Consider the following 16,646-nt stretch of genomic DNA (forward strand, 5'->3'; position numbering starts at 1 on the left):
AATAACTTTTTAAGCTTTAGGTTTTGGGGAAAGTAGCAAGTCATGTCAAGTCAAAAGGCTCAAGTCCAAGTGAAGTCACAAGTCATTGATGTTAAAGTCTAAGTCGAGTTGCAAGTCTCTTTACATTTTGTCAAGTCGAGTCTAAAGTCATCAAATTCATGACTCGAGTCTGACTCGAGTCCAAGTCATGTGACTCGAGTCCACACCTCTGGTCAGCAACACTTGAAAGAGATTTATTTTCTTTTTTCTCTCTTCTTTCCTAATAAATTCATTTTATCATACTATATATCTCAACTCTTATTATAGTTATTAATCTGGGTTTTTATTTATTCCATTATTTAATTATACACATATATATTTGTATATATAAAAGCGCTCTTTATATATCCAAACATACATGCATATCTTCAGTCTACCTTTTCTTCATCTCTTATTTCAATACCCCCCATTATCTCTGTCGTAAGCATTAGTTTATTCCATTCAGCAATAATTCTTCTCATTGACTTTTTCCCATTTTTTCATTTATTTTTACTTTTCTCCCACTTTAGCACTTTGAGTTTTTCTCTTATTTATTTTTCTCTCTCTCTCTGTGTCTCTCCACACTCAATCTCAATTTTACCATCTATTTTTCTATTTTTCATTTCTCCTTCATGATCTGATACTATTGCTAAACCTAGCACAGTCATGTTATTCTCTACATGTGCTTGTACATGCACCCCTCACCTCCCAATTTTTCTGACATGTTTAAACCAGAATAGACACTTTTATTATTCATGCTAAAATTAAGATGTAAAGTCAATGACTAAAAATAAGTAAATAGCTCTTAAAACTGGGGAACTTTGTAAAAAATTAAATGCTAAATCTTGGCAAGTGGCATGTAACACAAGAGCTGTATTCAACGTTTAAGCTGAAAAAAAGAAAACATCACAAGAGCCAAACAATAACCCTGCGTATTTGTTTTCTTCTCTTTTTAGCCTTTGTGCTGAGCTGTGCGTTTCCCAAAGAGCCTTCTGGGGGAGAAGTTTCCGTGACACACCTCTACGCTGGCGGAGAAGCTTACTTCAACTGCTTCACTGGCTACAGGTTGAGAGGTCCCAAAACGCTCACCTGCCGCAACGCCACCACACCTTACTGGAGTGGGAAGGAGCCCCAGTGTGTGGGTGAGGGAACACGTAGCACATGAGAAGTCTAATACATGCTGGAGTTCTGTATTTTATTGTCACTTCATTTGTTTTGCAATCTTCATATAGTGTCAATTCTCCTAAGAAAACATCATTTTGATGAAGCAGTAACCAAACCAACACGGCTTACTGTACAATCCGCTGGCCAAAAGAATGTGTCTGCATGCGATTAGCTGCACAGACAGTTATTGTCTGGAGGCAGTTAGACCTGGCTGCCTTAATTAGACCTGGGCTGCATGAATATCCCCCATCCTGCTGCTAAAAGCTCATTTACCACATCCAGTCTTACTCCAGGCCTGCGTACAGCTGCTCTGAACTGATAGCGTCACTGCTGCTGTCACTTTTTACAAGTCTCTCACACACACCCCTGCACCCATTAGACACAGGTGAAGCTTATAACGCAGACCAGTCACCATAGTCTGCTGGAAGTAGGCTACAGTATGCCCTAAAAAAAAAAACGGACTTCCAGTCGCTGCAATTACTGTCCTTTCTCACACCCTCGTACAGCGTCTTGTGGGGGAATGATAAAAAATGTCACCTATGGCCGCATTGTCTCGCCTGGATTTCCTGGCAACTACAGCAACAACCTGACATGCCACTGGGTCCTGGAGGCCCCCGAGGACCACCGGATACATATTCACTTTGAGAAAGTGGCGCTGGCAGAGGATGACGACAGGTGGTTAACACACACACACTCACACACACACATACCCACGTACATGTACACACGTACACACGTACACACGTACACTAGTTGGAATGAAAAACAAGTTGGCAGGTGGTTTATGCATGCCTTTAGCTACATCCCAGCAAGCTTTTCTTAGTAACACTACAACTGCAGATAGACAATTAAAACCCTCATTATTAACAATTACTTTTATTATGTGACCCACTTTTAACGTTTTTGTTAGTAGTACGTAATAGTAGTATGTAATTTTGTTTAAAAAAAGATAGAGCATACTATAGTCAAAACGTACAGGTTAATTTACAGGTGAAACTTGAATATCGGGCAAATGTTCAAAATTAGATTTACAAGGTGAAACTAATGTGTAACATAGGTTCATAACATACAACTCAAGATATTTTAAGACTTCTGTTAATATAATGTTGATGATTTTGGCTTATAGCCTATGAAAACCTCAAATTGCAATTTCAGTAAATTTTGTGTTTCCAGAAACTGTAAACCGTGATCATTGAAATTATAACAAATAAAAGCTTGACATGTGTCACTTTACATGTAATGAGTTTATATCAAGTATTAGTTTTACATTTGAAGTGGATTTTTTTAAATGAATGTTTTTTTTTATACGATATTGTGAAACTATGTCATAGTTTTTACTAAACTGCTTAAGTCAGGGGTGTCAAAATCATTTTAGATCGGGGCCACATGGAATAAAAATCTACTTCCAAGTGTGCCGGACTGGTAAAATCACGGCACCATAACTTAAAAATAAAGACAACTTCAGATTGTTTTCTTTGTTTAAAAGTAGGACAAGTACATTCTGAAAATGTACAAATCATAATGTTGTTGAGTTTTTTTTACACTTACACTACATTCTATATTTATTTGTCGTTATTTATACTTTCTGAATAAATTATGTGATAATGTTCATCGGTCAACTCATTGGTGTTCATTTTCAATCTATCAAGACGAAAAAATAATATCAAAATCAAATTACAGGATGTTATTTATGTAGTTTGCTCATTTTCCTCGACTGGTGCACTAACATCATGCGTTTAGTTTTTTTTACATACAAAGATACAAATAGTTGCTATTGCGGCATCTAGTGGACACATTTAGAACAGCAGTTTCTTTCATTCAAAAATTTGGACTCTTTTTTATACTTAACAAACTCAACCCGAGGGCCGGATAAAACCTTTTTGCGGGCCTGATCCGACCCGCGGGTAATACGTTTGACACCCCTGGCTTAAGTAGTAGGAGTGATACAAGTTCCACAGCAATGTTTGCGTAATATAACTTCTATTTCTGACAAATATAGCATTTTTTTGTATATGTGTTATCTTAAGCCATTATTGGTAACATATGCTAGCCGTTGGTGGTGTTCTTTATATCGTTTGTGTTATATAATTTGACATACAGCGTACGTAAAGCTTTATCATACTACAGCGTAGGTTTGATCCTGTTACAACTTTTCGGCGGGGGCTGAGGTTAAGACATGCAATTTTCAGTCAAAACACTAGTGGCAGTATTTTATCCTGAAAGGGAGCAACCACAACTCTCCTTGACTAGCTTTTTCCTGTGTAGTAGTAGTTAATCATGCTGACTAATTACTATATAAGAGCAGATTATATCGGTGCTCACATTTGCGTATTTCTTCGGTGTGACGCGCCTTAATTTGCTATAAACCAGAAATGATGTACAGTCGTCGCTCGTTTATCGCGGCTCATTTGGTTGACAGTCGCAGCAATGATCATTAGCCGTGTTCTTAGCGTCATTGTGTAGGCTGACCATATTCTGAAATCCCAAAAAGAGGACACATATATGCGTACCAAGGCGGGCAGCACGCCAAGGCCGGGACTAGGTGAACATTTGCCATTGATCAGAGGTGGGACCAAGTCATTGCTTTGCAAGTCACAAGTAAGTCTCAAGTCTTTGCCCTCAAGTCTCGAGTCAAGTCCCGAGTCAAGACAGGCAAGTCCCGAGTCAAGTCCAAAGTCAAGACTGGAAAGTCTCAAGTCAAGTCACAAGTCCTGCATTTTGAGTTTCGAGTCCTTTCAAGTCCTTTTAACCACAGACTAATATTTTTACACAGATTGTGTATGCTTTTAAACCGCTGTATTTATTTATTAAAACAAGTGCATTTGAAATAGCAGGAAAAAAAATACTACTGACATTGCAATTCATAATAGCACTATTAACCAGTCATTTTAATAGTTTAAACAATTTTAAACATTTAACTCATTCCTTTACAGAATAAACACATTTGCAAAAACAAGTGTAACTGTACTTATTTGTACAAAAGTGTTAACATTGTATTTCCATGGCATATTGCATTGTAACTAGTTCCACAGCAGTTTCTATTCTGTTCTTACCTTATCTCATTGATCTCATCTCATACTGTATGTGTGTTTATGTGTGCGTACACATGAAAAACATAACAAATACATGAACATAACAATGAACAGAGTTGTACTTTTTAGATGTCAGGGCCCTATGCAATATGTACACATATTCTTAATATAGTATACATTTTAACTGACCTTTATTTGACTATGTTTGTCTTTTTGTAGGTGGCTAAAATACGCGGTGCTGCTGACCGCCGTCTAACGTTATGTTACTGTGTGTGATACATTGACTAACGTTACGTTACTGTGTGTGATACATTGACTAACAAAACGTTATGTATAGGTACCTCATGCAACCCTGCTTAAAAAAATCACTTGACAAAAAGTATGAATAAGGTAGCAAACTGCAGTGGACGCAACATATTGCTGTGTTTGAAATGATGTTATAACCATAGACATCTTATAAGTAGACGCAGTATTGGTTGCTGTGACGCGAGCAAATTGCATCTTGAAGTGGTGATGAGGAGCCGGCGAGCAGCCTAAACTGACAGTTGACAGGTAGAAAACAAAGATGCCGGGCTGGTGTTCAGCGTTTTCCTGCTCAAATGAGTGGACTGTTGAAAATAGGAATCGGGGGATTACTTTTCACAAGTAAGATTTAACATTAATGTACTTTTGGTTGTATTTTATGAAAATAATATTACCACAGAGTTGAGAAGGAGCAAAGATCTTTAATATTTGTATGTGAAAATCACAAATAAATCTTCTGGGGGAGGATGACGCCCCTACAGGGGTTTGGTTTACAAACTTTCAGCCCCACCTAAAAGAAAATTCACCAGCCGCCACTGATTATGATGCATTCTCATTTTAGGCAAAATATAAGACAATACTTTCTTAACAGTATAATTGTAACCAGGAATAAGTCTTCAAGTAACAATATTCAAATACTAACATTGTTGGGTAAGACAGCATTTGGTTTTATTCTGAATCCAGTGAAACAGATTGGTGGTTTTAGCTGATATAAAGAGTTTCAGGTGTTTATATATGTTTAAGTATTTGGCAGACGCTTTTATCCAAAGCGACATACATAAAAAATACATATATAACAATCACTGTAAACATTATTATTTAAGGGAAGAATGTAATACAAAATATCAATACAAAGTGTCAAGACAGAATAAACTCTCTGCTGCTGCAGCAACAGAGATACGGTCTATAAGATATATAGATATCTAATGTATTCATACATTGTTTATGTAGGATATATGCATGTATATATAACCTAATCATATTGTTTCTTCAACTTAAAAATAGCTGACCGTTTTTTTCCCCCTTCTCTGGGCTTATATTCCCAGTTTTGATCTTGGACGTCTGGTCACTTATAGCATATAAGAATATTATATTACTGTTAAGCAAACTATGAATAATAAAACATGTGTCCGTTATCATAGCTACACGTATGACAAAAAAGCGTGTGAAAATGAGTGGTATTCAGTGAGGTAAAATGAATTAAATGCGTTGACAGTTCATTGCTCCTGCCAAATGAATTGCACTGAGTGGAGCGGATCACCACTCCAAGATGGCGGCCCCGCGTTTCGTCTGCGCCAGTATGCAGTAGCGCTCGATGCTGCGTCTACTTATAAGATGTCTATGGTTATGACGTTAGCAGTGAGTTTACAGCCTCACTGATTTAAATACACAGCAAATAAAAGTCACGTTACTTAGCCAATAAACGTTATCTTACATTCAAAACTGACCGTTCTTTGTGCAACTTCAAATGACGAACGAAGTTGGAAGTTGTTGCGTCTCCGTCTGTAATATTCGAACTGCATGTTTAGCATACTGCAATTCGTTTTTTGTTGACCAAGTCGTAGTTTTTATACCCGAACGAAACCAACTTTGGTATAAATCTTTCTCACTGGCGCGTTGTTTGACAACTCTTGTTCATTGGTTGTCCTGCAATTTGATTGGCTGAATGCTGTGTGATGAGAACAATGTAGATCTAATTTGATTGGCTGTTGTACTGAGAGCACACACGCTGACACGCAGCACACACGCTGATAGACAGACACGTACAAAATGAAAGCTACGGAGCGCTCCCAAATAACTTTTTAAGCTTTAGGTTTTGGGGAAAGTAGCAAGTCATGTCAAGTCAAAAGGCTCAAGTCCAAGTGAAGTCACAAGTCATTGATGTTAAAGTCTAAGTCGAGTTGCAAGTCTCTTTACATTTTGTCAAGTCGAGTCTAAAGTCATCAAATTCATGACTCGAGTCTGACTCGAGTCCAAGTCATGTGACTCGAGTCCACACCTCTGCCATTGATACTCGAACTTGCTTTATAAATAATAGATGTATTTAAATAAAGCATTTTTTCTCCTCTGTTGACAGCAGTGTTGGTGCTAGGAATTTTCAAAATGGGGTCCCACAGTAAATTTTTGGGGTCCCACTTTTTTGTAAGCATTTTGAAAACAAATGATAAATGTATGCATTGTCCTGTTATATCTCACATTTTATATTGTGTTTCGGAAAAAGGTTGTCATAAACGTTACTTAATTCATTAAAAAAATAATTAAAAAAGAAAACAAATTTGTATACATATGTAAATGTATTCAGTTATAAACATTCATTCACTTTCTTCTTTCCTTCATGGATCTAAACTTTACCACTGCTGCTAGTTTTTTCTATAGCTTTCATTTAATAGGTTGTAGGTGTATTTATTTCAGTATAAAAGTGTAAAAAGTGTTTTGCTTCGGTCATGAAATGATGATAATGGTGTGCCAGGGCATACATACATTTTATATTTAACGCTTAAATCTCTGGAGTCTACTTAAACTTCACATCTATTCCTCATTTCAAAATGTTTTAGTTTTTTTATGTTGTGTTTTTTGTTTGTGTGTTTGTTTTCCGCCCTTTTTTGTCAAACAAAACTATGTTTTTAATGGCAAACACACAAAATATGCAAAATCTTCCACCAAAAATATTTTTCAAAGTGAAATATTTGATGTGAAGTAATCGGAACTTTGGATAGGTCAATAATTCATAATAACATTGATTTAGATTCAATATTATGTTTTGAGCAATGACATTTTGAAAGAAAAAAAAACACCTTTGTTTTATTAGTCAACATTGCAACTTTTTCTAAATTACATTTCACCTTTAAGATTTTTTATTTCACTTTTGTTATGTTTTTATTTTATTTTAATAGTATTCTTAGAATGTGCCGTGGGCCTATAAAACATTAGCTGCGGGCCGCACTTTTGACACCCTTGCTATAGATGATAAAACATTTAATCTGATAAATCTATCGATAAAAAGCAGAGCCTGGCGACACATGCGCGTTTATCATAACTCTCTCGCTCTCTCTGTCTCTGCCACTCCCTCACGAGTGCTGCTGTGTGCGCACGCCTTCACAATTTGTTTTGTTTTTAACCCCTTCTTAACCCTGAACGTACATTGAAAATACATGCAACCCTAACTCAGAATGCCGGACATTTGAGGCATTTAAGAAACGCCGCCCGGACAGCCCCGCAAAAGAGGACATGTCCGGGGAAAAGAGGACGTATGGTCAGTCTATCATTGTGTGTCCATTGTTGTCATTCCACATCACTCACAAGTTTTAACCAATGGTTGTGTTATTATTAGACGGCTCCTGTGATAGTGTTTCTTCACCTGGCTCCTCGGTAATCAGCCATGCATTCATCTGTCTGTGTGATTGATGATGAGGGAAGTGTGTCATCAGGGCATTGTTTTAAAATCTGTAAAGCACTTTGTGTTGCATTTCTTTAATGTATGAAAATCACTTTTTAAATAAAGTTTGATTTGATTTGATGGGATTAATGTCAAAGATAATGACATGCATCCTTGAATAAACATAGTCATCTCCACTTAGCTTTGCCCGGACAGCTGCTGATAGGAGTCTTGTAAGCATAAAGAGTTGTGCCGAGTCCCATCGAGTCCTGTCTTTTGAGATCGCTTCTGTCAGAGGCTCACCAATGTAGACATGCGTTATTGATTAGGCGTGAGTTAAAAGGCAGTGCAATGTGGTAGTCGCGGTGAAGATACAAGCTCCAAGATAAGCTGCCGTTATGTTGTTAGCTCTGTTTATCTTTAACCCGGAAACAGAAGTGGTGAATATTTGTATCGATTCAATGTGATAGAATTGTGTTCACATTTCACTTATCAACATGGATTGATTGATTGCAACTTTTATTAGTAGATTGTACAGTACAGTACATATTCCGTACAATTGACCACTAAATGGTAACACCCAAATAAGTTTTTCAATTTGTTAAAGTCGGGGTCCACGTAAATAAATTCATGGTACAAATATATACTATCTGCATAATACAGTCATCACACAAGTTAATCATCAGAGTATTTACATTGAATTATTTACATTATTTACAATCCGGGGGATGGAATATGGAGGGGGTTGGGACAGGGGGGTTAGGTTTGGTTGATATCAGCACTTCAGTCATCAACAATTGCATCATCTGAGAAATGGACATTGAAACAGTGTAGGTCTGACTTCGTAGGATATGTACAGCGAGCGGTGAACATAGTGAGTTCAGAAAGCATAATAAAAAGTATATACATTTGATTATTTACAATCCGGGGAGGTGGGATGTGGAGGGGGGAGGGTGTTAGTCTAGGGTTGAGGTGGGATGTGGAGGGGGTAAGGTGTTAGTCAACATCGTAACATTTTGGTATGACAGCTGTAAAGCTGTAGCATAATGAAGCCTTTTCACTAATGCTCGTGATGCAAGAGCTAGTGATGCTAATGCTCATGAAGCTAGGAGCTAGTGATGGTAATGTTCAAGATGCTAGGAGCTAGTTATGCTCGGAGTTTGTGATGCTCATGACGCTAAAAGCTAGTGATGTTAATGCTCATGACGGTAAGCGCCAGTGATACTAATGTTTGCGATGCTTAGAGCTAATTATGCTAATGCTCATAATGCTAGGCGCTAGAGATGCTAATAATCATGATGCTAGGAGATAAATATGCTTAAACTCGTGATGCTAAAAGCTTGTGATTGTAATTCTGTTATGAGCAAGTGATGCTAATTATCATGATGCTAAAAGCTACTGATGCTAATGATCACGACACTAGAAGCTAATCATGCTAATGCTGATTATGCTAAATGCTAGTCACATTGTATTGTGTTGTATTGTAAGCAGCCGGGACAGAGAAGTACAGTAATTGTCAGGCAATAATTATCACCACTACCTCCAATTACATGGTCTGACTTAAACTTCTCTACCAACACTTTGCTCAAATTCTGTTACCTTAGATGATATTCAGGAACCACGCCACTGTTTTTGCTGTGTATTTTTTTTTGTATTACTTTGTTCAAGCTTCTGAGAAAAAAGTGTTGCTTTGGAGTGTGCGCTTGATAGCTCTGACAGAGGTTTTCATGTAATAATTTAAATAAATAACTTTTTTTTTTTTTTTAAATGGAAGTGGCGTTTTTGGTTTGTCCCCCCCCCCCCACATTAATTCAAAATCGGGATTATTTCATGCAGATGAAATAAAGGCCCTACAGAGAGCATCAAGAGGTTGGAAGGAGAAATGTCTTCCATCTCACACACATGACCGTTCACCTCATCATTGCAGTTATTACAGCTCAGTCACTGTGCCCCACATCTTTTATGCATTTTTTAACACTCAATGGGTAACTTGCATCTCTTTTCATCATCAAATCTCTTTTTAGGCTGCTGATTAAGAATGGCAACCATATCGACTCCCCGCCTGTGTATGACTCCTATGAAGTGGAGTATTTGCCCATCGAGGGGGTGCTGAGCACAGGGCGATATCTGTTTGTGGAGTTTACAACAGATGGGACGCTGACCTCCACCGGTGCCGCCATCAGATATGAAGGCAGGTTTATCTGCCAACAAAACAGCTGCTTCACAGGGTTGTGTCTTATGTTTTTTGTTTTTTTTCCAGCTTTTGCAAAAGGAACGTGCTACCAGCCTTTTGTGAAGTACGGCAATTTCAGCAGCAGTGACTCAACCTATAGTGTGGGTGCTGTGGTGGAGTTCTCGTGCGACCCGGGTTACACGATGGAGCAGGGCTGTGTTGTCATCGAGTGTGTGGACGCTGAAAATGCTCAGTGGAACGAGACCGAGCCGGCCTGCAGGGGTGAGTTATCTGATGTGGCCTTTTTGACTCGTTCTTAGGTAATTCAATTAGATAAGAGCGAGCAAATGACCCAAGGCGTTCAATTGGTGCTTCCTCATTGCATGCAAATCAAATACAGCACTATTGACTCTTGCTGAACTACCTTTTGATTTTAAACAATATCTAAATAGTTAACTAACTTTGCTCTGAATTATTCAATAGCATAGTTTTGATTCCATTACACTATATAGCACCCACTTTCAATGCTTTGCTGTCCACATGCATGACATGCTGACCTCACTGATCTTTTTGCAACACAGCAAAATTGAGAAAAGCACTCTAATAAAGCTCGGCCGGTGAAAATGAGAAAATAAAAAAAATAATAATATAAGCCCCCTGGGTCACGGTCACGGGAAGTACAGTAGTAGTATGCAGTTTTATGTTCCTGTGTGTGAGCCTGCAAGTGTGATTCCCATGTTGTATTGATGTTTAAGATTCTACATATCATAATGATAAATGTATGCATGTGGCCCACAGGGGGCATTGATAGTGAGGAACGGGTACCTTTTATATTTTAATCAAAATGGTACGGATTCTGAATCGATACTCAACGATACCAATTTTCAGTAGTAGTGTGTGTTCATTACTTTACGTTCAATTCTATATCAGACACACTTGGTTTGTTGACATGGGAAATTAAAACATTATCTTGAGCGGGGCTTCTTAACCTTGGGACCTAACTTTTCTACTACTTTTCACACTTAAATATTACCACTAAATAAGTAATCTTACTCCTGATTTTAATCATATGTATATCTAACCTACTAACAGTTTACAACCTTGTCTAATGATGTGAAACCATGTGTTAATCATAAAGATTATTGTTTATTTAACACAATAAATCTTTGGCTTAAGTCAGGCTGATAGAAAAGTAAGTATGAGCAAAATATACTAAATGAGAGGTAACTCATAAATGACTGACTAAAAATAAATTGACATACAATTATGTTGTGCTAAAATAAATCAACTAAATTAATCTTGAATATGTTTCTAATAGGGCAGCACGGTGGAAGAGGGGTTAGTGCGTCTGCCTCACAATACGGAGGTCCTGAGTAGTCCTGGGTTCAATCCTGGGCTCCTGATCTTTCTGTGTGGAGTTTGCATGTTCTCCCCGTGACTGCGTGGGTTCCCTCCGGGTACTCCGGCTTCCTCCCACCTCTAAAGACATGCACCTGGGGATAGGTTGATTGGCAACACTAAATTGGTCCTAGTGTGTGAATGTGAGTGTGAATGTGGTCTGTCTATCTGTGTTGGCCCTGCGATGAGGTGGCGACTTGTCCAGGGTGTACCCCGCCTTCCGCCCGATTGTAGCTGAGATAGGCTCCAGTGCCCCCCGCGACCCCGAAGGGAATAAGCGGTAGAAAATGGATGGATGGATGGATGGATGTTTCTTAACTAAACTGTTACGTTTGGGGGAAAGTCGTGTTTCCCAAGATGCGAAAGGAAATGCACAAGGTGGCAAAAGTGGCTTGCAGGTACGATGAGACTTTAATTATCAATATACGGCAAAACACAACCAGAGGACCGCTGGGACGCTCACAAGAAAGTTAACTGAGTAAAGCTAACTGACATAACTTTAAGCATGGGCTAAAGCCAAACATAACATGTCGCCAACAGCGAACAATGAACTCGCAAAGGCAGGTAGGGTAACTCTGGTATATAAAGCTCTATGATTAGCGATCAGGAGCAGCTGAGCATCCTAATCACTAATCAGAGGCAGGGGTGAATCAATCAGCGCTCCTAGCAACTACACAGTAAACAAATGAAAGAGCACCAAAACGGAAATAGACAATAAACATAAGAATAATACAAAACTCAAAACCAAATACATAACCCAGGCAACAGACCATGACATAAATTGCCAATACAATTAAAGTGCAAATAAAAACATAGCTTTAGTCGTGAATTTTTGTGCTTAAAAAACTTTTCAATTACTTTAGCTCCAGACTTACAGTATATTGTTAGTTTGAGATTGGCTTTACTACCACAAGTGGTGGAAAAGTGTATTACAATTGAATACCACTGTGGCCCACATGGACCACAGCTGAGTGGGTTTCTCACCATACAGTAGGGCGCCCGGTTGGTTAAGAAACACTGACTTAGAGGCAGTCTGACTGAGTATTCTCTGAGTGCTGCTTGAGTGCTTGTTTCCCCACCAAGTGTTTGAGCTGGCCGAGTGTACAACCGGACGGGATGTCACATACAACAAAGGTATTGAATTCCAGCACCGTTTGATTTTACGTGAATCTATACCCGGTAGTACCAACGGACTTCGATCTGTGCCTTTAAAAATATCAAATTTGGTACACATCCCTACGGATAGTGTAGTTGTACATATTGCACAGCCAGCTTGATTCCTAGCCGGCGTTCTAACACCCAACCATTGGAGCTCTACAGTGCCAGTCCCAAGCTTGGATAAATGGGAGGGGCATGTCAGGAAGGGCATCTGGTGTGATCAATGTAGCCAAATAAATCATGTGACCAGCCTGCTGGTGTGACTGCTAGTTTGAGAAGAGAAAATATCCCAAGATATGATAAGCTCACCAGACCCTAATTAGGCAATCGTGCAGCATCTATAACGAACTACATTGCTTCTATATTGCGTATATTGCATCGTCTTGCAGTAACAATATAATAATAATAATAATACATTTAATTTGGTATAGCGCTTTTCAGAGTACTCAACGACGCTTTACAGGTTAAAACATTTAAATATAAAACAGTTCAAAGTAATAATATAAAATACAGGAAATATAAAAGCAGTACATTGTAAAATACATAATAATACAGGACATTTACAAGACGGGACATTACAGGACACAGTTAAAAGCAGATCGGAATAGGTCTGTTTTGAGAAGGTCTTTGAAGGTAGGAAGGTCTAAGCAGTATGTGTATATGTATCGCAATATATTATTTAGGGCTGCAACAACTAATCGATTAAATCGATTAAAATCGATTATAAAAATAGTTGGCGATTAATTTAGTCATTGATTCATTGGATCTATGCTATGCGCATGCGCAGAGGCAATTATTATTAATATTATATTAATTTTTTATTTTATATATATATATTTTTTAATAAACCTTTATTTATAAACTGCAACATGTACAAACAGCTGAGAAACAATAATCAAAATAAGTATGGTGCCAGTATGCTGTTTTTTTCCCCAATAAAATACTGGAAAGGATAGAAATGTAGTGTGTCTCTTTTATCCGATTATTAATCGATTAATCAAAGTATTAATCGACAGATTACTCGATTATCAAATTAATCGTTAGTTGCAGCCCTAACATTATTTGGCATATAAATGATAAGTTACAAGGGCTCCTAATTTGTCTGCTGATGTGTGCTGTAACATATCACGTCATTTCCAGTTGTAATATTTTCTCAAAACAGTTATTAATCTACTTGCTAATTTGCTGTTTATATCTGGTTACTGTCTTCTGTGACATGGTTCTAGCTACACCTGTCATGATCTGTTACGCGGATCATGGCATGATGTATGTTTTTGGTAATGTTTCTGTGTTAGTCTGTTTCCTGGGTGCACCCTCTTTCCCTGTTTACTGTTGGTTTCCATGGGCACTGATTCTCCTCACCTGTCTTAGTTTAGCAATTAGTGTTCTCACCAGGTGTTTTGGTTAATCACTCCCCTTCATAGTGTGCGGTCACCCAGCAGTAGTTGCTGGGTCAATGTTTGCTGTAGGCAACATTTACGTCTCATGTTTTTTCTCATCGCTGTAGCAAAGTCTAGCTTTCCTCGTTTTTTCACCTTTGGTGACATTTTGGTTTTGTTCTGCTCCACGCTTGCTAGCGTCCTCAGTTTTGTATTTTTGTCTTGCCTTTAATTTATTAAAATAATACTTCATCTTAACTCCACGACACTCCTGCTTGTCTCCTGCCTTGGAAGGAACACAACAATCGCAGCCATGCGTCGAAGACGTAACAGATTGACCCAGCAAGACGAAGTGTTCCTGTCCAACATGGACAAGCAAGACATCCTCCGGGAGCTCAGAGCGGACGTCCAGCCATGGGAGAGTGAAGACGAAGCGGAGCTGTCCGAAGAAGACCTTCCGGCCGGCGCTCTGGTGGCATGGGGCAGCTGATGGCGAAGTTGACGGAAGCAGAGACCCGCTTCCTCCCCCACTCTCAAGCCACCCGGACATCGTCCACGCCACCCGGTAAGCGAAGGCTCGGGCAGTGGGCAGGCACAGAGGCACATGCGTATGAGGGTTGCGAAATGGACACTTTTCCCCCAACGTTGTCTGCCAGGCTCTTCCCGTGCGGCTTCTCCTCCCCTCAGACACCACCTGCTGGCAATTGTCCAGAAAGACGCCAGCGGCGCTCACGCACAAGGCCAGCTCACAGGCTTCCTAGAGCCCACCCGCCCGTGCCCTCTGCTCCCGCCGAACCCACACAAGCGCTCCCCCCACCAGCTCCATCTAGCATCTGGAATCTGCTTCCTGAGGGGGGTGCCAGTGCTGGTAGCGTGTCAGCGGGGCAAGCAGACCTCATTCCACTAAGGTTGCTGCCTGCCTCTCCTCCAGCGGGGGCGCTGTCTGCTTCGGCCCTACTTCCTGCTCCTCTGGCTCCTCCCACGCCTGCCACGCTGACGCCACCATCAACCCTGGTGGTCCTGCAAACACCATCCTCTCCACCTCCTGCTCCAGCTCTGCAAAGCACACGAGACCCTGCAGAGACCGACCCAGTAAAAAGGGCATTGAACCAACAGGAAAAACAACTTGGACAACTGGAGGAACAGTTTGGCGTTCTCGGGGCTTGACTCAACGCCATGGCGGAATGCCAAGACGCTCGCCTTGATGCTTTGGAGAGACAGCTGGGAAGTATACTCACCGCGCTGCAGGTGATGATTCCCCCTACGGCCCACCCAGCAGTCCAGCTGAGACCTCCGCCCACGCCGACAGACGAGCCGCCTGCTCCGCCTCTGGCTCCGCCCACGCCGGCAGACGAGCCGCCTGCTCCGCCTCTGGCTCCGCCTCTGGCTCCGCCTCTGGCTCCGCCTCTGGCTCCGCCTCTGGCTCCGCCCACGCCGGCAGACGAGCCGCCTGCTCCGCCCACGCCGGCAGATGAGCCGCCTGCTCCGCCTATGGCTCTGCCCACGCCGGCAGACGAGCCGCCTGCTCCGCCTCTGGCTCCGCCCACGCCGACAGACGAGCCTCCTGCTTCCATGGCGATGCCTCCTGCTTCCATGGCGACGCCTCCTGCTGCTTCCACGGCGACGCCTCCTGCTTCCACGGCGACGATGCTTCCTGTTTCCACGGCGATGACGCTTCCCGCGGCTTCCACACCTGCCTCGCCTACCACGCCTCCCACGGCTTCTACGCCTGCTTCGCCGACGACGTGCCCACCTCCTCGTGTCTGGCGGGCCACACCACGGCGCCGCCCACCTCCTCGTCTCTGGACTTTTTATGGACGCTTTTGGCGCCAACAGCAGCGACGCCCAGGACTTGGGTGTAGGACTCAAAGACTGCTGAGGTTCTGGCGTCAGTCTCGTCCGCCTCCTCAACGGCCACAGACATGGCCGTTCCGAGGTCGCCCGCCTCGACAATGGCGGCGACAATCTACTCGCCGCCGCCACCTGACTTGTCCCCGGTGGCTTCGGGGACACATGGCTTGGCGGCCCACCACCAAGACCTCCCTCCACCCTCCCGTGACTTTTGACTTATTCTGGAGGGGGGTTTTTTTAGGGGAGGGGTTTCTAGTTTGGGACGTCTGGGATCCGTCCCTTAAGGGGGGGGTTATGTCATGATCCGTTACCCGGATCATGGCATGATGTATGTTTTTGGTAATGTTTCTGTGTTAGTCTGTTTCCTGGGTGCATCCTCTTTCCCTGTTTACTGTTGGTTTCCATGGGCACTGATTCTCCTCACCTGTCTTAGTTTAGCAATTAGTGTTCTCACCAGGTGTTTTGGTTAATCACTCCCCTTTATAGTGTGCGGTCACCCAGCAGTAGTTGCTGGGTCAATGTTTGCTGTCGGCAACATTTACGTCTCATGTTTTTTCTCATCGCTGTAGCAAAGTCTAGCTTTCCTCGTTTTTTCACCTTTGGTGACATTTTGGTTTTGTTCTGCTCCACGCTTGCTAGCGTCCTCAGTTTTGTATTTTTGTCTTGCCTTTAATTTATTAAAATAATACTTCATCTTACCTCCACGACACTCCTGCTTGTCTCCTGCCTTGGAAGGAACACAACAATCGCAGCCATGCGTCGAAGACGTAACAACACCTCTTTTAAAATGTAAT

The 16,646-nt window shown here is 41.1% G+C and overlaps 1 protein-coding gene across 7 annotated transcripts in view; it reads left to right on the forward strand.

Annotated features, from left to right (window-relative positions):
* The window catches only part of LOC133650613 (seizure protein 6-like), a 322,692-nt gene that overhangs the window by 250,337 nt on the left and 55,709 nt on the right, over nucleotides 1-16,646 (forward strand). For all 7 annotated transcript variants that reach the window (XR_009826259.1, XR_009826260.1, XM_062048070.1 and 4 more), the window contains exons 5-8: nucleotides 975-1,160; nucleotides 1,689-1,857; nucleotides 9,918-10,084; nucleotides 10,154-10,348. Coding sequence is in view for 5 of the 7 variants with exons in the window: in XM_062048070.1 (XP_061904054.1) it covers nucleotides 975-1,160; nucleotides 1,689-1,857; nucleotides 9,918-10,084; nucleotides 10,154-10,348 (717 nt within the window). In the remaining 2 variants the exon portion in view is untranslated. The remainder of the gene's footprint in view (nucleotides 1-974; nucleotides 1,161-1,688; nucleotides 1,858-9,917; nucleotides 10,085-10,153; nucleotides 10,349-16,646) is intronic.

This window comes from Entelurus aequoreus, linkage group LG05, assembly GCF_033978785.1.
Source record: "Entelurus aequoreus isolate RoL-2023_Sb linkage group LG05, RoL_Eaeq_v1.1, whole genome shotgun sequence".
NCBI lineage: Eukaryota > Metazoa > Chordata > Actinopteri > Syngnathiformes > Syngnathidae > Entelurus > Entelurus aequoreus.